General features: G+C 52.5%; 1 protein-coding gene and 1 long non-coding RNA gene across 2 annotated transcripts; one reads left to right on the top strand and one right to left on the bottom strand.

Moving 5' to 3' along the window:
- Positions 1–2,108: 2,108 nt before the first annotated feature.
- Positions 2,109–20,721, bottom strand: LOC113592606 (uncharacterized). The gene is made up of 3 exons (XR_003412512.2): positions 19,913–20,721; positions 11,491–11,594; positions 2,109–5,593 (listed from the first exon to the last, which is right to left on the bottom strand). It is a non-coding gene; the product is annotated as an uncharacterized LOC113592606 (long non-coding RNA).
- On the top strand, positions 14,656–17,941 carry EPOP (elongin BC and polycomb repressive complex 2 associated protein). The gene has a single exon (XM_027033923.2). It carries the CDS (start codon positions 15,130–15,132, stop codon positions 16,267–16,269), a length of 1,140 nt encoding a protein of 379 aa, XP_026889724.1. The 5' UTR covers positions 14,656–15,129; the 3' UTR covers positions 16,270–17,941.
- Positions 20,722–22,655: the final 1,934 nt, after the last annotated feature.

The following is a 22,655-nucleotide window of genomic DNA, read 5'->3' as shown; positions in this document are numbered from 1 at the left end:
GTTTGCTGACCCCTACTATGTGTATGCCAGATAAGGGGGCAGACGGTGGTGATGCAGAGAGGATCGAAGCAGGTTGCAGCCCTGCAGACATTCAGGGTGGAGAGGAAGAGCCAGCTGGTGGGCAGGCGAATGGCGCCACACAGTATGATGTGTTATGATGGGGGCTGGGCCACCCTATGGGGAGAGCCCCTTCCCCGGCATCTGCCTGGGGAAGTCGAGCAAGGCTCCTTGGAAGGGACAGGGTCAGAGCTGTGACTTGAAGGTGACCAGGAGTTTGCCGGGTAGTCAGGTGAGGGAAGCCCTGAAGGCAGAGGACCGGGAAGTGTGTTAGCGCGAGAGCACCACTGTGTTCTGGGGGGAGGAGGGTTCGGTGAAGGAGTAAAAGGAGAGGGCAGGGGAGGAAAGCGGACATGAGAGCAGATGGGAGGGAAGGGATCAGGGCACCTCACATGTGGACCAGACTTGACCCCAGGAGCATGAGATCCCGTGGAAGATGCTGAGCAGATGCACATGATGACGAGTCCACTGTGGCCGCAGCAGAGTTGGAGGTCAGAGGGTTCACGCGGATGATGGAATGACCTCGGAAATTATCGCAGTGCCAGGATGTAAGTTCCATTGAGCAATGATTTTTTTTTTTAATGTTTATTTTTGAGAGAGAGAGACAGAGTGTGAGCGAGGGAGGGGCAGAGAGAGAGGGAGACACAGAATCGGAAGCAGGCTCCAGGCTCTGAGCTGTCAGCACTGAGGCCGACTTGGGGCTCGAACCCACGAACCGTGAGATCATGACCTGAGCCGAAGTCGGACGCTTAGCCGACTGAGCTACCCAGGCGCCCCTTCACTGATGTATCCTAAACATCTGGGTCAGCATCTGGCACGTAATGGGTGTTCAGTTAATACTTGCCGAATGAATGAATGAATCAGCCGATGTGTCAATGGATGAATGACCATTGCTGGGAGTAAGGAGTCAGGCCTGTACTGGAGTGTGGTACTGGTGTGTAGGGATGGAGAGACAGGAGGTGTAGAGGGTGAAGTAGAGAGAAGGGAGTGATGGACAGTAGGTAGTCATGGAGTGTGAAGGTGACTCCCGGGTTTCTTCTTTTTTTTTTTTAAGTTTATTTATTTATTTTGAGAGAGAGGGAAAGAGAGAGAGAGAGAGCAGGGGAGGAGCAGAGAGAGAGAGGGAGAGAGAGAATCCTAAGCAGGCTCTGCACTATTAGCACAGAGCCCAATGTAGGGCTCGAACTCACGAGCCATGAGATCATGACCTGGGCTGAAACCAAGAGTTGGATGCTTAACCGACTGAGCCACCTAGGCGCCCCTAGTTTTCTGTCTTAAACAGCAGGGCTCCTGAAGAAATGAGGAGGAGGGGGAACAGGATTGGGAGAGTTGATGAATTCGGACCGGGGCTTGCCGATTTTGAGGTCGAGCGGACTGTCCCTGAAGAGGGTTGGATGTGCGTGTCACTTTAAAAGTTGTAAAATGCTTTTGAAGCACACGTGATATTCTTCCCACCTCCTCTGCCATATCCTTGATACTCTGAAAAAATATCAGAGATATCTTTGAGCGTTGTCAGCAGTAGATGGTAACTGAAGCCCTGGTGTGGGTGAGATCACGCTGGGAGGCTGTGCAGGTGCAGAGAGCAGAAGGCCAAGGCCGGACGCATTTGAGAAGGGGCAGAGGGAGAGAAGCCAGGCAAAGAGCATGAGAAGTGTCCAGAAATGGAGGAGGACCACAGAGAAAATGGTGTCATGGAAACCAGGGAGGAGAGAGGAAGGAGAGAGGGAATGGCTTGCAGGGCAGGTGTCTCAGAGTGGGGCAGCTGGTCCACGTGGCGGAGGGGATGGCAGTGGATTGCATGAGGAGGGGGAGACAGTGTGAGTCCAGACGACCTCCCCAGGGGCTGGGCTGAGAGCTAGACGGAGACACGGCAAGGGGAGAGGCGGGGAGGTCAGGGAGGGCTGGCTGGCAGTTTTCCAGGTCAGTCTCCCGCACGAGGCTTGGGTGGACCAGAGCAGGTGCTCTACTTCCCCCAGAGAGAAGGAAGGAAGTGAAGGATGTCACTGGTGAATGTCTGAGTGTAGGACTTTTCTGCTTGTTAGCATGCATTTTCTCTTTTTACAACATTTTTTAGTCCTCTGGGTTTTTTTCCCCACTTCTATTGAGATACAATTCATAACTTTGTATTAGTTTCAGGTGCACAACATCATGATTTGATATATGTATATATTGTGCAATGATTACCGCAAGGAGTTTAATTAACATCCATGGTTCTCTATTTTTTTTAAATCAACTTTGTATGGAATAATTGACATATAATCAAATGCACGCATCTTAACTGTACAAGTGATGACTTTTGACAAATCTATACAGCCACGTAGCCGCCTCCCCAGTAAAGATATAGAGCATTTACATCTCCCCAGAAAGTTCCTTCATATCCCATTACATTCCTCCAGACACAGGCAAACACCGATGTGATTTCTATCACTGTAGATCAGGAGAGATTCATTTTGCTGGTTCTAGAGCTTCATAAAAGTGGAATCTTACAATGTGTACTCTTCTGAATTTGATTTCTCTTACTCTGCACTGTAATTTTTTTTTTTCTGAAACAGGAAGCACAGCCATTGCTGGGTGGGGGGCTCAGGCGGAGAGCAGGAGAGGGAGCCCCTTGGGGCTGGGGGACATCGGCTGGGCAGTATTCCCCAACAGTGGCCCGCAGCAGAAGCAGAGAAAGCAGCTGCGTGGCTTTGGGTTCAGGTAGGAGTCGGTGCTCAGGGCGTTGAGCCTTCTGGGTGCAGTTTACCTTGGCCGTGGCAGGGTGCAGGGTGAGGCCCCGCAGCTGGCTGGTGTGAAGATGAGGAAGTCTGGACTCAGAAGGGGACGCGGAAGGCCTTCAGGATGGATGGCGGAGTTGGGCTTGAAAATCCCAGAGTCATGCCTGACTTCCCACTCTCCACCGTTGGCCTGGCCACTTCTGTCGAAATGTCCCTGGGACCCTTGTCTTTGTTCCCGGACCCAAGCGCCTTGAGCTCGAACCTCTGCTTGTCTAGGCTAAGCCTCTGCTGGGACCCATCCCTCCTCCCTCTTGTGGGGTCTCTTTATCCTGATCTGCAACCCCTCTTGCATCTACCTCTTTCCTCTCACCCTCCAAATGGGCTCAGGCCACCTCCGTCCAAAAGGCCACTCCCCGGCACTTGTCCCCTGGTCTCTCTGTCTCCCACCCCTGCTCTGCTTTGTAAATCAGGAGACCTGATTTACACCACTCGAGTTGACTCTCCGGCCCTCCTCACCCCTGCCGAAATTGCTCTGCCAGGGGTCAGTCACCAGTCACCACCTGTCACCAGTGTTTTCTGGAGGTCATCGCCTGGCCAGTGCCCCGCTTTCTGTTTCAGAGGAATGCCCCACTGGGTGATCTGTCCTAGAACTCTCCATCTCCCCTTCACTCCCCACCTCCCCCTGCACCAACTGCTTCCCCCACAGCCTCCTCCATCTCCACTGACAGCAACTCAATCTTTCTAGCTCTTCGGGCCTGAAACCTGAATTTCTGATTTTGCTCACGCTCTGCTCTGTCCGCAGATCCTGCCAGCCTCACCTTCACGATGCACACACGAGCCCAACTCCTTATAGGGAGGGGCCCGTAAGGTCTCACAGAGCCTGCTGCCCCAACCCCTCTGGCCCCGTCTCCACCCTTCCCCTCGTTCCTGTGCTGTGGCCACACCAGCTTCCTTGTTGTTTCCCCGTGCACAGCTGGCATGCCCCTGCCTTCTGGTGGGCCACCTTAAAACTGCAACCTGTACCCTTTCTGCCCCACCCCTTATCTTCCTTATACTTTTCCTTTGTCCTTAACCGGCTCATTATCCCTGTGTTTCTGTGTGCAGTTTGTGGCCCCCTCCGATGTAAGTGCCACGAAGACGAGGCTCTTTTTGGATTTGGTTGCTGTATTCAAGGGCCTAGAACTGTGCCTGACACATACTTGGTGCTCAGTAAACATTTACTGAAAGAACTGAAGGAATTCTGAGCATCTGTCTTTGTGCCCTGGACACGGAGCTGTGGGCCCAGGATCCAAGTGTCGCCAGTCTGAGGCCCTCATGCTGTGTTCTGGAGGAACCAAGTGGCCAGGACAGAGGCCGGTGGGGGGCCCTCTTGGTGGCTGTGCCCGCGGTGCCCAGGGGGTGCCGTGTCCGATGCCAGTTCCTGCTGAGAGACAGCTGTGCTCTTTGCCTCTTGGCCCCAGGGCTCCAACACTAGGCGATCCTTCCCATTTCTCTACTTTTCCTAAGAAGCCAGAGTCGGTTTCCCAGACCCCTGGCTGGTTCATCTCAGAATCGTTAAGGCCAGCAGCTCCTTGGTCACCGTCCTGCTTAACCTCTCCACGGCACTGAATCCTCACGACCGCGCTGCACGCCTCACTGTCTCACGTTTCCCAGCCACCTTTGCAGAGGTCCTTTGCCTCTGCCCATCCCACAGGGGTCGTCTTCCCGATGCACATGACTTTCCCTGGCAGAGCGTGTTCACACCTATGGTTTCTACCCTGATCCATGTCCCCGTGAGTTAGTCCTGACTGTTCTCTAATCCAAGACCTCCCCCCACCCCCAATCCCAGGCTCCTCAGACCGCATCCACTTCCACTTATATTCGGTCCCTGGGAACTGCGACCAAAACTGAAATGACATCTCCTCATCCCTGGGCCCACCCCTCCTCTTGTCCTACTTCAGTTAATAGCCTCCTCTCTCTCCTGAGAAAGAAACGTGAGGGTCCTTCTCGAATCTTTATCTCTCTCCCTCCTCCTGTGAATCAGCCCCCAAGTCTCATAAAACCTGCCTTGTAAATACCTCTTAAATCAAAGTTTCCCTAAACGCAGCCCCCTTTCAGCCCTAAGCATCCCTGTGGCAACCTCGGCAGGTGCCTCCCAGTGGACTTCTGTTAACCATCTTTCTCCTCACTGTATCTCCCAGTGGCTCTTGGAACCAATCTCTGGGCTACACTTCTGCTGGGCACGGAATGTTCAGGTTCCAGGACCCCACCCTCAGGCGGCTCCCTATCAGAGGGGGCATCCACACTTCTAAGCCCCAGAGGCAGACAGATGCTAGCTGAGAGGACAGACAGCCCATCCACTGGCTTCAGTCTCTGACCCACTCGAGCCAGGAGACAGACTGTAGGGCTCTAGGCTCACTGTCCTCCTGTACCTCGAACAGAAAACAGGTCTCATCAGAATGAATGTAAGAGTGTCCTTGCTTTGAATGAAATGCCAAAGAAGGATAACTTAAGCTAATTATCGAGTCATGCCGGAAGCCAAATTATAGACATTGTCATGTAATAAACACCATTTCTCAAGAGAGCGGCTTGGAGACATCTGGGCAGCTGGAAGCCTGAGCTCATTATCTTCCCCTCCAACCTGCTCTGTCTCCTCCTACATCCCACCCATGATGTGCGGGAAGCCTCAGCTTCCCCTCCTCCCCACAGCCAGCTGCCTCCAAGTGCTGCCGATTCTCTCTCAAATACCTGTCCATGCTAGTGGTCACTGCCTTCCATCAGACCTTCACCATCTCTTGCTGCAACCTTGGGTGAGTGATGGGTGATGCCTCCATTTCCCTCATCTGCAAAATAGGATTTTTGTTTTAAACAGAGCGGAAGGTTTCACTTTGATCAAGTATGCCAAACCCCGAGCACACAGTTGAGTTCAGGCTGAGCATTCAGGAAATGCTAGTTCTCCTTCCCTTCGTGCTTCCTCACCCCTTTCCCTTGCCAAGTCTGACCACATGATTTCCTTTGCTTAAAAGTGGTCCTTAATTCCCAATCCTACAGGATAAAATCCAAATTTCTTATCAAGGCAGTCACCCCTTTGAGTTCCTGCCCACAGTCCTCATCACTGTTCAGCCACACTGACCTACTTTATTCGTTTGTTAAAAACGTGGTCATCCATGGGGCGCGTGGCCGACTCAGTTGTTACAGCATGTGACTCTTGACCTTGGGATCCTGAGTTCGAGGCCTCTGTTGGGCATAGAGCTTACTTTAAAAAAGTAGATAAAAAAACAAAACAAAACACAAAAAAAAACCAGTCACTCCAAAGTATTATCCCACAGATCATTTGCTGGCCCTAAAGGAAGAAAATGCAACTTCTCAATAAATAAATCGGCTCTCACCAATGGCACCTACCAGTCAGTGTTCCGTTACTAAGGCTGGAACTCAGGCATTGAGGACACAAGACGTCGTGCAATATGAGGGAAGCATTACCCACGAGGTGTTTTTGCTAGTCTAGTCAACCTGAATCTAATCAAGACTGTAGATCTAATTTCCAGTTTTCAGGAAATACAGGATAAACAACATCACAAGGAAGCAATCAGAGAAATCTAGAAGGTGGGACATGATGTCTGTAATTTACTTAAAATACTTCAGCAATTCAACAACTCAATGGCATGGGGGAAAAAGTTATTCTAGATTTAAATGAGACTTAAGAGACATAACCAATTGCAATGTGTGGACCTTATTTAGATCCTGGTTGGAACAAACCAAATGCAGAAACATTCTGGGAGGACGCTTAGGGAAATTTGAATATGGGCTGGATGTTAGATGATATAAAGGAATTATGGTTAATTTTGTAAGGTGTGAGCATAATATTGTATTAAGAGAACTTCCTATTTAGGGATGAACAGTCATGCAAACCCTAAATCACTTGAAAATATTTTAGCAAAAATGATAAACATGCAAAAATGTTAATAATTCTTTAAAAATTTATTTTTAATATTTATTTTTGAGAGAGAGAGAGACAGAGCTTGAGCGGAGGAGAAGCAGAGAGAGAGAAGGAGACACAGAATCCAAAGCAGGCTCCAGGCTCTGAGCTGTCAGCACAGAGCCCAACACGGGGCTCGAACCCACAAACTGTGAGATCATGACCTGAGCCGAAGTCGGATGCTTAACCGACTGAGCCGCCCAGGCGCCCCCCCCCCCCCCAAATGTTAATAATTCTTTATATAACTACCCGTCTAGGTGATGGGTACATAGGGGTTTATTTATTCTCTCCTTTCTAGGTTTTCAGATGTGCGTAATAAAAAAGATTTTTAGAACGTATTTGAGTGCCAACCACATGCCAATCACTGGGCTGAGGAAAAAATCTAATGTGCTTCTTGTCTACGTGAAACAGAGTGTGGTAGGAGAGAGGTGAATAATCAGTTAATCACACTAATAAATAGTGACAACGGATGAAAATGCCTTGAAGGAAGGTGCACAGTTTTCGAGGGGGGATAAAGTTGGAAGGAAGCTGACCTGGCCACCGTCCGGAGGAGTTGGGGGAGAAGTTTTCTCCAAGGAAGGAATGCTTCATCGAAGCTCTGAATAGGAGCAGGCGTTGGCCAGGTACAGGCGAAGGGAGGTGGGGGGAAAGTTTGCAGTTGGAAGGAACAGTATGTGCTAAGGGAGGGAGCGGAGGGAGCTCGTTGTTTAGGCACTAGAGGAGACCTGGGTAGCTGAAGGGAGAGAGGATGGCACAGGGGAGGTGGGAGGGGGTAGGGGAGGGAACCCATCCCCTCTGCCCAGGAGGACCTGTGGGTAGAGTTGTCAGTCTTAGGTAACCCTGCCTGTGAGCCGAATTAATGATTTCACTCTGCATCCGGAAAGCAATGGGAAGCCATTAAAAGGTTTTGGCGGGGGGGGGGGGGGGTGGGTGGGTGGAGGGGGAGACACAACCCGACTTGTGGCTTAGAAAGATGACTGGTAGCTATGCAGAGGGCATGGCAGGATGTGGGGGTACTGCCAGGGCGGGGGGAGTGGAGGTGGGCAGAAACAGACACGGCCACATGATTTGCAGGAGGTGTTAGCTTGGAGGGCACTTGGGTTTCTGGCTACGGAAACCTTCCGGGACAGGTTTCCCTGGAAGTGGCACACGGGGCAGAGGAGGCGGGTTGGTGCTGGTCTGGGACAGGCTGATTTTGCTGGGCTACCGAAATGCGTGAGGTAGAGGCTGGGCGGGCAGTGGCGTGTCTCGGTCAGAGCTGAGAGGAGAGGTGTCCGCGAAGCGCTCCCAGCTGGACGGATGCTAACTGTGCAGTGCGCACAGAAGGTCCAGAGAAAGAAGAGAGAAACTCCGGACAGAGCCTTGAGGACCCCCGCCCCTTGGGCTGGGGAGGGGAGAATGAGCCTGCGCTCGCACCACAGCGGGGAGCAGCCAGCGAGGCAGGTGGACGCCCAGGAAAGCGGTGCCCAGGAGGTGGAGGACTCGACGGTTCCTAGAAAGAGGAAGTGGCCAGTCATGTGGGATGCTCTTGAGAGGTCAAGACAAGAGGGCTGACAAGAGCCTGCCAGTTTTGATGAGAAGGAGGCCACCGGGACCTCAGCAAGAGCTATTTCGGTGGCGGGTGGGGGTGGCAGCAGATGGAAGTGGGTTGAGGAGTAAGTGGGAAGTGAGAAAAGGAAGACAGTGTGTAGACAGCTCTTCGGGGAATTTGACTGTGAAGGGGAGGAGAGAGGGATGGAGACCAGAGCCTATGGGGTCAAGGGAAGATCTGGCTTTTTAATGGGAGGGACAGGCTGATGGAGTTGGCTGTGTGAGAGAGATGGATGGCCCAGAGGGCGGATGTGGCGGGACCAACGCCAGGGCGCCCCCTCTACTTAACGGGAGAGAGATGCTGATGGCAAGCGCCTGTCTTGATGGCAAGTGCCTGTCTCTGCTCCTTGCCCATACTGTTTCCTCAGTTGGAATTCTTCTCTCATGCTTCCTTTGGTATTCCCATTCATCCTTTAGAACCTAAGTGGGAGGTCCCCTTCTCTGAAAAGACTTCCCTTCTGTAGGGTTGCCCTGACTTTCCTGTTCCAAGGACCATGGTCACCCCTCCATTGCACCTTCTCAAAGTAGCGCATAATGTTCACCTCATCTACCAGCTGCATCCCCATGACCTCTGAGTACCCAGAGCCTGGTCTGGGGCTTGCCGCAAGGAGGGGAGAGCGCTCAGTGACTGTGGGGTGAATAGATGAATGAACTCACTACAGACCTGTGGAGGAAATACAGCAGGAGGAGGGCAAGCCTGGAATAATTCCTAGGGAGATGTGGAGCAGGGTGGGAAAAGGGAAGAGACAGAAGGGGGAAAGGCTAGACTGTTGCTGAGAACATTGTCATTCATCAAGGGCTTCTATGGACCAGGCATTAAACTTATGGGTTTCTTATTTACTCCTCACAGTGTCCCCAGGAAGAGTAATGTCTGCTGGTATATTCCCTGGCTTCCCCCAGTTTCCTAGACTATAAGCTCTATCGGGTGGTGGCGGGGGGGGGGGGGTTGTCTGTCTTGCTCGCCACTGCGCCTCCAACGCTAGACAGGCACGCAGATAGGGTTGCCAGGTGGAACACAGGATGTTCAGTTAAGTCTGAATTACAGAGAAGCAAGCATTTTTCTAGTCTAAGTATGTTCTGTAATTTGTGCTACATTTGACAATCCTGTACACAGTAAATATTGGTGAGTAAATCTTGCTTGATTGAATGACACAATGGGGATGCAATCAGTAAATTCCAGACCGTGGGAACTATAATTTAAAAAAAAAATTTTTTTTTTAATTTTTGAGAGAGAGCACCAGCGGGGGAGGGGCAGAGAAAGAGGGGCACAGAAGATCCAAATCAGGCTCTGCTCTGACAGCAGTGAGTCTGATGTGGGGCTTGAACTCATGACCCTGAGATCAAGAGGCACAGGCTTTACCTACGGAGTCAGCCCTGCACCTCCAGACTGTGGTGATTCTAGTATCAATAAATTGCAAGGAGAAAATAAAAAAGAGTTAAAGGAGGAATTTATGAATTAAAAGAGAGTTAAGAGACGTATCATCTACTTGAAATCAAGTAAACCAAAGTGTAAAGAAAAAAATATTATAAGGTAATGAGAAATTTGAACATTGGCTGGCTATGTGATGTTAAAGAATGACCATTAACTCTTCTTAGGTTTGATAAGAGTGTTGGGGTTATGTTTGTTTCGAATGAATCGTTATGTTGTGGAAATATGTATTGAAATATTTGGGAATGACATTGTATGATGTCTGGGATTTGCTCTAAGATAACATGGAATATGTTCTATACCTTAATTGTGGTGGTTACATTCATTCATGAAAACTATTTGAACTGTACATTTAACATGTACATTTATCGTATATGAGTCATCCCTCAGTAAAGTTGGTTTTATTAAAAATTGGAGTAGGGGAGGAAGTGGGTGGGGGTAAGCCTGAAACAAGATCAGCTATTGGCTGATAAGTGTTAAGGCTGGATGTGGGGTACACAGAGGTTTGTTATACTTTTCTGTTTACTTTTGTATGGGTTTGAAAATTTCCATAATAGAGCACTTTTTCAATGGTATGAAAGGAGATGCTATTTCTATTTTGCCGATGAAGAAACTAAAGCAGAGGTTAAGTAACTTGGTCCCGAATTACACAGCTGGTAAAGTGATGAGTCGGGGATATGGACAGACCATCTGAGTCCAGAACTTAAGCCATTAATCATGGGTACAGATTTCCAGAGGGGGTAGATCAAAGTGTGCTTTTGGCTAGGGGGACGCAGCCCTGCTGGGTGGGAACAGAGTCTGACTTAGGGAATTCTGGAAGTAAGAAGGGCAAAAATGGTGGTGGCTACGTTGCAGTGGGTCAAGAAATAGTTTCCCTCTTAGATTCATTGTCATGGGGGTAGACTTATGGTTAGGAGTGTGGTCTTGGGACCCAGCTGCCTGGGTTTGGGTCCTGGCTCTCACACCTGATAGCAGCGTAACCTTGGGAAAGTCACTTAAAATCTCCATCCCTGGGACCCTGGGTGGCTCAGTCGGTTAAGCGTCTGACTCTTGATTTTAGCTCAGGTCATGACCTCATGGTTTGGAGTTTGAACCCTGCTTCAGGCTCTGCGCTGACAGCATGGAGCTTGCTTGGGACCCTCTTTCACCCCCTCTCTCTGCCCCTCTCCTGCTTGCTCTCTCTCTCTCTCTCTCTCAAAATAAATAAATAAACTTAAAAAAAACTTCTTTCCTTACTTATAACATGAATATTAACAGCAATATAAAATGGTGTAGCCAGTTTGGAAAACAGTTTGGCAGTTTCTTAAAAAGTTAATATAATTTGGGGCACCTGGGTGGCTCAGTCGGTTGAGCGACCGACTTCGGCTCAGGTCATGATCTCATGGTTCGTGGGTTCGAGCCCCGCGTCGGGCTCTGTGCTGACAGCTCAGAGCCTGGAGCCTGCTTCGGATTCTGTGTCTCCCTCTCTCTCTGCCCCTCCCCCACTCATGCTCTGTCTCTCTCTGTCTCAGAAATAAACATTAAGAAAAAAAATTTTTTTAAGTTTATATAATTTACCGTATATTGTGGCATCCCACTCTTAACACAAAAACATATGTCCACACGAAGACTTGTATGCCGATGTCCACAACAGTATTATTCATAATAACCGAGAAGTGGAAACAACCCAAATGTGATTGGGTAAACAAAACGTGCTATGTCCTTACCATGGGATACTACTCAGCGATACAAAGGAACATACGTACTATGGCACGGGTAAACCTCCAAAACATTACCCTTTTGTGAAGAAGTCAGATGCAAAGACCACATAGGGTGTGATTCCATTTCTATGAAATGTCCAGGAAAGGATCTATAGAGACAGAAAGTAGATTAGTCACTCAGGGCTGGGGGTGGGAATGGGGAGTTACTGCAAGTGGAGATGAGGGATTTCTTAGGAAATGTTCTAAAATTGGACTGTGGTGGTGGTGGTGGTGTAACTCTATAAATTTAATAACAATCACGGACTTGGATACTTAAAATGGGTTATGTATGGTACGTAAAAATAAAAAATAGTGCCTATCTCATAGAATTGTTAGGGGGATTACATAACCTAAAGTTCCTAGACAGAGACTGGAATGCAGTCAGTGCTGTAGAAGTTCTTATTATTGGGCTGGACCTCTGGGGCCAGTTCTCTGCTGTGCCTCCTTCCAGGGAAAGGGCCATTGGGTAGGTATTACTCCCAAATCCTTGAACAAAGGCCTTCGGGTGAAATCCAGATGGGTCACGGAAGGGGAAGGGTCTCTCCCCAGCTCTCTTCCAGGTCTCCCCAGGCCCTTCCTATCTCTCGTTCTGGAGGTGTCAGGTGGAGCCCAGCATCCAGACCTTTCCCTCTTTTTCTGCCATGGGAAGGAGGGGCTCCAGAGAAGAGTGTTGCCTCCTTCTCTGGCCGGCTGAGGATGGGGTCAAGTGCCCTCTACCGTCGGCAATGGGAATTGCAACAGCTGGGCCAGCCCGCTCACATCGTGTTTTCACTCTACTGACGGTTGTGAAGAAGCTACTGTTGTCCCCTTTTCACTGACAGGGACACTGGTACTCAGAGTGTCTAGGTGACCTGCGCAGGGTGGCACAGCAGGCACCCCCCCCCCCCTCCCAGAAGTCCAAACCTTCTGAAAATGGACGCTTGATGACTCCAGGTCCTTTCAGCTGGAGAGTTAACTCACACTAACCCCTACAGTTTGTAAAGTTCTTCCATGCCCACAATGATTTTTCCCATCCGGGCTGTATTCTGGGGTGCCTGATTCAAGGAAGGGGAAGAAGGAAAAGTGGAGGTGGAGGGAATTCCTTCTCCAGGGAAGTAGTCCTAACAGTAATGATCCCCAATAAAGCCCCTAAACCCAGATCTGGAGCACCGAAGGCTTTTGGAGTGGGAGAAAGAGGAGGCCATTGTTCTGCATTGTTATGTAAGATGCATTCATTTATTCATACTGAAAAGTCTCTTGAGCGTTCTCTCCTTAAGTCAACACTGCACTAGGCACAGGAATGCAAATACGAATGAGACTGTAGGGGATAAAAGGAGTTTCCCAGTTCAGTTTCCTGCAGGGGGGGCCCAAGCTCCCTTCCCAGGCATCTCAGTGGCAAAGAGGTTGGAGTACAGTCAGGTTGAAGCAGATGCCCTCTGCCCCACAAGCAAAATAAATATGTTACTGCTGTTTCAGGGTAAGAGTTCTCAACATTGTCCCCCGGAAGAGACAGCTGTGAAGATAATCATTCTTCCAGAAGTTTCCTCGTGTGTGTGTGTGTGTGTGTGTGTGTGTGTGTGTGTGTGGTGCGGGGGGGGGGGGGGAGGGGAATGAATGGCCGAGGGTGGGGAGGGGAGCCAAGGCTTTTGGAGCACTCAGGAACCCTGGAGTCTAGACCTGGCGGGACCCCAGGATCTCCCCTCACAACAACTGCCCTGAGACTTCTTCAGAAGATGCTAGGGGGTGAGTGTTTGTAGCAATAGAACACCATACCCCCTAGTTCCTCAAACCCTGGCTCCTCAAGGCCTTTATCTGTGGTCTCTGCAGAAGGGAGATGGGGAAGGCAGACCTTCCTGATCTCTTTCCACTCAAATGTTATTTGATGACTTGTAGAAAACCAATTCTTCTGTCGTCACTGCCAGAGGGGCCAGGATGCATCATTTGCAACCCTCAGAAACCCTCTATTACCCTGGGCCCAGAATGAGATATTCTCTCTGTGACACCCTCCCCCACTTCCACATTGTTACTCTAAGCTATCATACCATTCTCTATGTTTCTGGGGATGGGAAGCAGCCATATTCTAATAACCTGATTTTTATCAAGAAATATTCCAGGGATTCATTCATTCACTTACAAATATTTATTGAGCACCTATCATGTCTGGGCACTGTTTTAAGCAGTGGGGATGCAGTGGTGATTAAGACAAACTTCTCATCAGCTCATTTCCAGACTAATGAGAAATAGAAAATGAAGAATAAATACATTCACAGACTTTCATATAATAGTAAGCTGTACAGAAACTAAAGAAAGTTAAGGGGATGGAATGTGCTGTGGGGAGGTGGTCCTACATTTTCGGGGGGGGGGAGGAATTCACTTTTTTTTTTTTTTTTTTTTGCTTCACTCTTCTTGGGAGTGATAAGAATGAAGGTCTGGGTGTCCCCTCCTCTGGACTCCTCAGCCCATTTTGACACCTCAAGCTTCAGAGGGCAGAGTCTTGGTATTGGAGGGGGCCGCAGAGCCAGCCCCTCAGAGTTCAGTCAAGGGATCATTAGGAACGGCATTAGAGAAACGGAAACAAATCTATTTATCTTCTTCCGTGGGTATAGTAATATCTACCCCCCGCCCCTCTCTTGAATTTACCTTTTCCTTTCCTCATCTTGCACACACCGAATTCCTAACTAGTTTTCAACACTTTCTGAGCCCAGCGTGTGCCAGTCACTGTCCTAGGGGACCAGAACAGAGGTAGGAAACATTCTCTGCCCGCCGTAGTCCTGCTGTCCAAAGCTTGTAAACAGCCATTGTCTAATTTCACCTTTTCCCTCAACACTGTTTTTGTGATTCATCTATGTTGATTCACGGAGCCCCAAGTGGGTAGATACGAATATTCCCATTTCGCAGATGCGAACACCGTGACCGCTAAGGGAAAAACGAATAGCTTTGCGACGGCTAAATAGCGGGACGCCACCGGGCCACGTGCAGCGGCGCGTTTAGCCCCTCGCGATCCCACCCGCACACGCTCCTTCCTTCCCTCCCTCCCAGCCGCCGCCGCGCCGGGTCCACGTGTGTGTGTCTGTGTGCGGAATGGGGACGGGGGCGGTGCCGCCGGAGGGGTGGGGTCCGGGCTTAACGTCACAGGCGGTGCCGTCCAATCAGCGGCGGGCTCGCGGCCCCGGCGCTGGTATTGGGGCAGCGAGGGGGCAGTTCTCTATAACGCGGTCTCCGGGAGCCAGCGGGGAAGAAAGAAGCCGAGCGGGCGGAAGGCGCCCTCCCCGCCGCCTGGGCCCGGGCACCGGGTGCCGGGCCCGGGGTCCTTCCCGCCTCCCGCGGCCGCCGGCCGCTTTGTTTCCCCAGCCTCTGCGCTCTGGGCTACTCAAGAGGGGCTCCCGCCGGGGCTGCGCGGGGAACGCGGCGGCGGCAAGAAGGGCGGCCGACCGGGCCGGGACTCGCAGGGACCCAGGAGTCCGGCCGCCGGGAGGGCCGCGTGACGAGATCGAGGAGGGAGCCAGAGCCCCGCGGCCCAGGGTTGCGGGCCGGGGGCGCCCGTGAGCAGAGACCTCCCCGTCGAGGGGGGGCGATGTTCCCCTCGCCCGTGGGCTCTTCGGGCAGCCAGGGCACACCGCCGCTGGGACCAGGGCCCCCGCAGTGGGCACCCCCCCGGGCGGTTCCATGGAGACTCTGTGCCCCGCTCCCCGCCTCGCAGTGCCGGCGTCCCCGCGAGGGTCGCCTTGCTCCCCGACACCCCGGAAGCCGCGTCGGGGGACACAGGAGTTCTCTCCACTGTGCCTGCGTGCCCTTGCCTTCTGCGCCCTTGCCAAACCTCGAGCGTCCTCTCTGGGCCTGGGGCCTGGGGAGTTGGCGCCGCGGGCCCCGGTGCTGGTGGGCCCTCGCGCCCCGCTGTGCACCGGCGGCTGGTCCCCGGATGGCCTGAAGCACCTCGCGGGACAAGCCGGGCGGTCCGGTGATCCGAACTCCCCGGCCGGTCAGGATGCCGAAGCCGCAGTGTGCTGGAGCCGTGGCGAGGAGGAAGAGGGCGGAGGCAGTTTCCCGCACTTCAGCTCCCGCTCCGGCGTACCTCCCGGCCGCTGCCCGGCGCCTCGGCGCCCTCGGGAATCTCCGACCAGCTCCGCCTCGGCTCCGCCTCGGCCAGCCTCGGGTCTCGACTCCCAGCCTGGCCCCGCCGCCAGCCCCCATCAGGAGCCCAGTTCCCGGCCTCCGCCGCCACCTGCGGGCCTCTCTACCGAGTCCGCGGGTCCCGGGGCTGCGCCGGAGCCGCCCGCACCGGGACAGACGGCCGCAGTCGATGGAAACCCCCCGCAGGCCGCCCCCGAGGCACCAGCCGCTAGCCCCTCGACGGCCAGCGGAGCTTCGGCCGCTCCCGGCGATCTCCGCCAGGAACATTTCGATCGTCTGATCCGCCGGTCGAAACTTTGGTGTTACGCGAAGGGCTTCGCCCTCGACACTCCGAGTTTGCGCCGGGGGCCCGAGCGGCCGCCAGCAAAAGGGGCCGCCCGGGGAGCCGCCAAGAAACGCCGGCGACCGCCACCCCCCCATCGCAGCACGCAGCCCCGCCGCCCTGCACCGACGCTCCCCACGACGAGCACCTTCAGCCTCCTCGACTCCTTCCCCTGCCCCCCGGCCCTGGTGGTAGGGGAGGACGGAGACTTAGGGCCGGCATCCTCGCTTCGCCTCCAGGGAGACTCTAAGCCCCCGCCTGCCCACCCACTGTGGAGGTGGCAGATAGGGGGTCCTGCTGTCCCTGAGCCCCCAGGCCTTAAATTCTGGGGGATCAACTTGGAGGAACTCTGAGCAGAGACCTCTCCTACCAATGGGGAAAAAAGTTGGGGCCACGGCCAAACTTTGGGCTCGAGGACGGGGCCTCGTGTGTCGCATTTGCCTGTTCCCTTTACGTTTTAAGGGCTGCGGTCAGAGGGACCTCAAATGACAGTGATCTTCAAGCACCTAGCTGTTTGGGGTGACACCCCCTCCCCCTCATCCTTTGGAGTCGAACCAAGGGCTGGAGTCAGGAGAAGGCTTAACGGAAAAAGGCTTAATGACATAGATTCCAATCCCTCCCCTCTTCCATCTCGGATCTCTGGGGGCAGGGCCTTCACCCCAGGGGGAGCAAAGGAGGCTACCGCTCAAAGACAAGGAAAAAAAAAAGAGGGAGAGAGACCTTGGTGATGGACAAACCGGTTGTTTCTGTGGGCGAGCCTGGGGATGAGGGGGCTGTGGTGGGGGTGGGGAGGTGATTGGCAGCTCCCTGGGGGCATCCCCCACCCCCACCATCCAGGCCTTTAACCCTTCACTCCCCTCAGGCATTCCCCCCCCCCCCCCCCCCCCGCGCTCCCAGCATCACTGGAACCTTCCTAGAGGGGGCAGCTCCGGCAGGGGGAAGATCACCCCCTCCCTGTTCTTTTCCTAAGCCCTCTCCCCGCCCTCCCTCCCCCCAAGGCAGGTGACTTCTAATTGGCGAGATCTTCAGTCTCAGCCACCAACCTTTCTCTTTTGTCCAGTTTTGGAGTTTCTTCAATTTTTCCTGTTTGTTTTCAGTTTGTAAGGTCTGATGGGTGAAAGAGGACCTTCTCCCTGGATCCATCAACCCCCTCCCCCAGTTTGCTTCTCCAATTAGGAGGGGACCTCCTCCCCCTCCAAAAGCACAGACTTTGCCTGGGGAAAGGGCCAGAGACTGTCCCAGGGAAAGTAATGGAAGGTGGAAGAAATCAATAAAATCAGACCAAACCAGTTGCCTTTCGAGGTCCTCTCCACCGATTTATGGATGGGAGGGGATGGAGGTAGAGGGCAGGCCTGGGTCCATTTTCGGACACCCAAACTCAGCCCCCTCAAAGGCTAGAGATGAGACGAGCAGCTCTTTGTAGAGGGGTAAGTTAAAGAGCTCTTGACCTAACCTCAAGGGTCTGGCCAGGCTTGAAGGGGCAAAGTTTGGGTTTGAATGGGAACTGGGCTGAGCCATCATCAGCTTCCTCCCCTAACTTCAGGCATTTCAGGAGTTGTCAGGGACCTGATGGATCCGATGGGGGCAGGGCCAGGGGATTAGTTTTGAGGTCAGAGGTTCTGTTTTCCAGGGGGGAGGGGAGAGGTAGGCCTGGACCACGCCCGGTGGCTGGGAAGACCCCCTAGAGCCAGAGAGGGGGGTGAAATCGCTTTCTCCTCTGCCCAGGTGAGGTCGGGGAGGCGAGCTCTTAGGGAGACTCCCCAAGTTTGGGTGTGACGGGAACCTGGGGGTGGTGGATCTGCCCGACAAGTGAGGAACCCAGTGACCCTTCTGCCCACACTAGTGAATAACCACCCCTTTCCCCCCAAAACGGGGGCGAGGGAGGAACAGTTCCCATATACGATACTGGGGAAGGACTTGTCTCCTTTTCTGTGAAAATGCTTTGTAAAAAGTTGTTATTGTTTGCATAGAGCAGATTCTTGAGAAAAACTGTTTTGGGCCACAAAAGTTTTGTTTGTTTTAAAAGCTGTCTCTTAATTTTTTCTTCCCCCCCCCCCCCGCCCATGGGGGTGAAGGTGGGGGTGGGGTGGGTGGGCGTGGGTTGGGCTTTGCTCTCTTTCTCCTCAACATCTGGCCTTTATGAACCCTGCTGACCTCCCCTCCCCCCTCCAGCTGTGTTGTGGGGAGGTGGGGGGAGGGCGGGGAGAGTGCCCTCCACTCCTGGGCTACAGGGGTATCCGTCTTATTTTGCCCCCCCCCCCCGAGAATGGGGAAGGAAGCCGTGAGGAGTGGGGAAAGAGTCGCTGTGAAGAGGGGGTCATGTGTGCAAAGAGAAATCCAGAAAGGCAGACACCCCCCCCCCCCCCCCAGGTTTTAAAAAAGCTCTCTGCTTTTAGTAATTGTGGTCCGGGTCAGCTTTGACCCTTTTCAACCAGCCTGGGCAGGAGAGTGGGAGCTCTGGGCCAAGAGTCCTTTTCGGACTCCACTTCCCTGAGCAGTGGCATGTGATGCAGTTAATTTGTCTTCCCTCCTCCCTCCTCAAATGAAAGCATCAAACATTAAACGTTAGCCTGGAAGGAGTCCGGGGCGGTGAGTTGAAAAACACACCTTTTGGCCAGACCTGGAACTCCCCTCGCTTGCCGAATGGTTTAATTTGGAGAAACTCAGGGCTAGAAGCCTCTCTAGAAGCTTTCTAGTCATTTTGCAGAATAGAGGACTGCATTCGTTTCCTGTGGCTGCTGTAACAAATTACCACAAACGTGGTGCCTTAAAACAACAGAAATCTTTTTCCCTTCTAGTTCTGGAGGCCAGAAGTCCGAAATTAAGGTGTTGGTAGGGCCGCGCGCTCTCTGAAGGCTCTAGGGGAGAACCCCTTCCCTGCCTCTCCCAGCTCCTGGAGGCCCCACCGTGTTCGCCGCGGGACCGTCTGCACGTGGCCCTCCCCTCTTCTGTCTCTTATAAGGACACTTACTGGGTTCCGGGCCCACCCGGATAATCCGGCATGACTTCATCTTGACAATGTTCATTTAGCTACATCTGCAAAGACCCTGGTTCCAAATAAGGCCGCATTCACAGGGTCCAGAGGGAGGGGAGTTAGGACACAGATCTTGTTGGGTGCCACCATTCAGCCCACTGCAGAAACCGAGTCCCTGTAAGGAGAAACTTGCCCAGACTTCCTGGGGGAAGGAAGCCTGTGCTGCAATGTGTGTGTGTGTGTGGGGGGGGTGGTGGTTCTGGGGTACTGCCCCTCTGGATGGGGGGAGGGGGCTGCACATCTCCCTGAATTGGAGCAGCTTGGGGGAAAGGGTCAAGTTGGACTCCTTACTTTTTCCAGACTGCTCTCATGGATGCTAGGACTCCCCCTCCCCCAACACTCATTGAGCCGGGAGGGGAGCTCAGTCTCCCCAAGAGGGTCCCTGGGGGCTCTCCCTTCCGTGTCTCCTCAGTCTCCAGAGCCTCCGCCGCCCCAGCCCCTGCTCCCAGATTGTCGGTGTGGGTGTGCGTCCTTTCTTCTACCTCTCCCCACCCAGGCTTCGCATCCTCTGTGGCTCAGCCAGTGATCACGGCGTGTTTGGCGGGATCAAGGGTCTTAGCTTCTGCCTGGATCTCTCTTACTGGGTTTTCTCTTTTCCTTTAGTTTCAGAGGGTCTCTCTCCGTGGGTCCCTATCTCTCCACAGCTCTGGGGCCAGTTGTCTGCCCCATCATCAGGACCAACTGCACGCCCCCGAAAGAAAGTGAGTACCTCCTTAAATCTTATTCCCAAGGCGCCTCGCCTGCCTCACCCTAGTCCAGCCTGTTCACCAACACCTCCCTCCTCCTGGGAGCCGCCCCCGCACCCTCTGCTTCTTGCCTCTTAAATCTTTGCGACTTGACTTCTCCCTGAAATGGCTTTTTCCAGGGTCACTCATGACATCCCACCCCCAAACACAAGTCCAATGGTCGCCTCCCGGCCATCCTGACCCCTGTATCTCTCCGTGACCCCGCTGGATGCTCACCAGTGCTCTGGTTCTCTCCTGTAAGAAGTCCCTCCTCCGTTTTCTGTGCTTCCTCTTCCTCTGACCTCAGGAAGCTTTAACACACAGGGAGCCAGTGATGTCCAGGTGGTGTCTACTCTCCGCCCCCAAGGCTCCCCATGATTCCCTTTGTGTCTCTCTCTGAAGTCTTCATCCTGCACTTGCATGGGTAAGTGAGTCAAAATTACTGTCCCCGCCTCCTCTCCCTCCAGCTCTACCCCTCTCCTGAGCTTTGGTCTCCTATCTCTGAGTGGTTACTGTCAACTCATACTTTCCCTATTGAGGACCAAGCTTCTTGTCATCGTCCCCTGCCCACCTTAGTCCCCGCCCCCTCCCCCATCAAGCCCACGTTCTGGTTAGAGCTCTGCCTTTCTTCCCAAGACTCAGCCCCTTGAATTCTCACCCGCTGCCGCTCATTTGACTCACTGCTGTCTATTTCCAAACCTCTGTCTCCTTCTGGCCTCTCCAGTAGCTCTTTGTATCCTCTCCAGGAGGGTGCAGTGCCCACAATGTCTAGCCTGGACCATTGCAGTAGCCACCTAACTAGTTTCTGTATCTCTGGTTTTCCTCTGATTCCCCTCTGATCCCATTACTTTCGTACTCAGCAGGTCCCCTGATTTTATTAAATGCAACCCCCTCGGCCTGTCATTTGGGGCCTTCTATGATTCGACCCTAACTCGCGTGGCTCTGTTTCCTCACTTTATACACCACATGGTCCATCACATTGGATCGCCTTTCCTTCCCTAGCCACCCTCCCTTTTCTCTACCTTCATTCTCCAAGGCCCATGTGAAATGCCATCTCTCCCCCAAAGTCTTCTCTGATTCCCCCAGTTGAATGTCATCCGTGGCACTTTTGGACCCTCTTCACTCTTTTCTGTCTGGGGCAGGAACGGTGGAGTGGGGTGGGAGAATGTGGGCTTTGGAGCCAAGCACTCCCGTTCCCCCTTTCCAAGGAGAACCTGGGAAGCTAAGTCAGGCCACCGGGAGGAATCCCCTTTCTGACCTAAGCTTTCGTTTCATTGCTTTGGCCTTAACTGAGTGTTATGAACACTAAGTGGCCCCTTCAAAGTCACTCCTGTAATTGTAGAAACTTCCCAGGAAGACACGAGTGTGCCAACGCCCCCTACCTAGTGTGTTTATTTTTTAATTAAAGGTAAAAAAATTGAGGTTATTGATGACAAGGTTATGATTGTGATTTTTTTTCTTCATCTTTCTACAGTCATCTTGTTTCTCTTGCTTCATCTGTGTCCTGTACACAGCAGGCACTTAATCAATACTTGTCCAATGCGGAGTGTACATTTTAAAAAGGCTTATTTATATTTAAAGGGCTGGACTGCAGCTTGGGGAGTGGCACTTGGCCAGGATGCACTTCCAGAGGCTTCCACTAGATGCTGCTGTCTGCTAGCACCAGAGGCTGGAGAGGGTGGGTGGGGAAGGCGGTAAGTCTTCTAAGCTATTGAACACCTCCCCGGGCTGGGGCCTGGGGAGAGGGATGTGTAGGACAAGATCTCTGCATTCGAGGAACTTCGGTGCTTTGCAGGTGTCCTTGCTTTCATAACAATCGATGGGTATTCTTATCTCTGTTAAATAGATGAGGAAATGGAGGCTCAGAGAGGTTAATCGATTTGCCTGAGGTCACACAGCCAGGGGAAGAGCAGTTTAATTCCGGGCCCTCTGGGTTTTCCCCTAATAGCGGGCGTCATAGCAAACACTTACATGGCACTTGCTTGGAGGCAGGTGCTGTTCTCAGTGCTTTCTGCTTAGTTACTCATTTAGTCCTCAGGACGGTAAGAGGTAGGTACTATCAGTATCCCCATTTGGCAGTTGAGGAAACTGAGCTACAGAGAGGTCAGGCCTCTCTGAATTGTGCTGATGGAGTTTGTGCCCGTAATGACCACACTGCTGCCATGTTTTACTACCCCAGCAGCGACCAGTTACCGACCAGAGGTAGCCTCCCGCCAATATCTCGGGGTCACAGAACTCTGTGCCAGAGACACAAAGACACAGAACCTGACCCTGAGGGGCCTTAAGCTGCATGGAAGAAGCAGGACATGCAGCCTCCTCCTTAGGGTGTGGGCTCTCCACAGACATGCTGGGCTACTCTAGCTGAGTGGTTTACCCTTTCTGGGCATGGGGAGAGGGATGTGTGATATCACCACCTAAAACCAGAGGACTCTGTAGCAAGAAGTGACCCTCAGACACCAGAGGTTTTTGTTATCCGTGATAATCAATTGCAAAATTATAGCACTTAAAAAAAAATAGAGATGGGGGTGCGTTAGCATCCGACTCTTGATCTCAGCGCAGGTCATGATCTCCCGGTTCATGGGTTCGAACCCCGCGTCAGGCTCTGTGCTGACAGCTCAGAGCTTGGAGCCTGCTTTGGATTCTGTGTCTCCCTCTCTCTCTGCTCCTCCCCTCCTTGCGCTCTGTCTCACTCTAAGAAAAATAAACATTAAAAATAATTTTTTAAAAAATAAACATAAAAAAAGAGTCTTTATCTTTTAAAAAACACAGGTAAAGTTATCTACTTTAAAATGCGCAAAAGGCCTGTTTGATTAACATTTACACATGCACATACATGTGTGATCACTACCCGTTTCTAGTCTAGCCCTCTGAGTAGCTCCCTCAGACTTAGTCCCAGTCAGTCCCCTGACCTGGACATAGCCACCTTGCTGGCCTCTGTCGCTGCAGATTCACTTTAACTGTTTTTAATCTTCATAGAATT

The sequence above is a fragment of the Acinonyx jubatus genome, chromosome E1 (assembly GCF_027475565.1).
Source record: "Acinonyx jubatus isolate Ajub_Pintada_27869175 chromosome E1, VMU_Ajub_asm_v1.0, whole genome shotgun sequence".
In the NCBI taxonomy this organism is placed as follows: domain Eukaryota; kingdom Metazoa; phylum Chordata; class Mammalia; order Carnivora; family Felidae; genus Acinonyx; species Acinonyx jubatus.
This window is presented reverse-complemented; position numbering and strand designations above follow the sequence as displayed.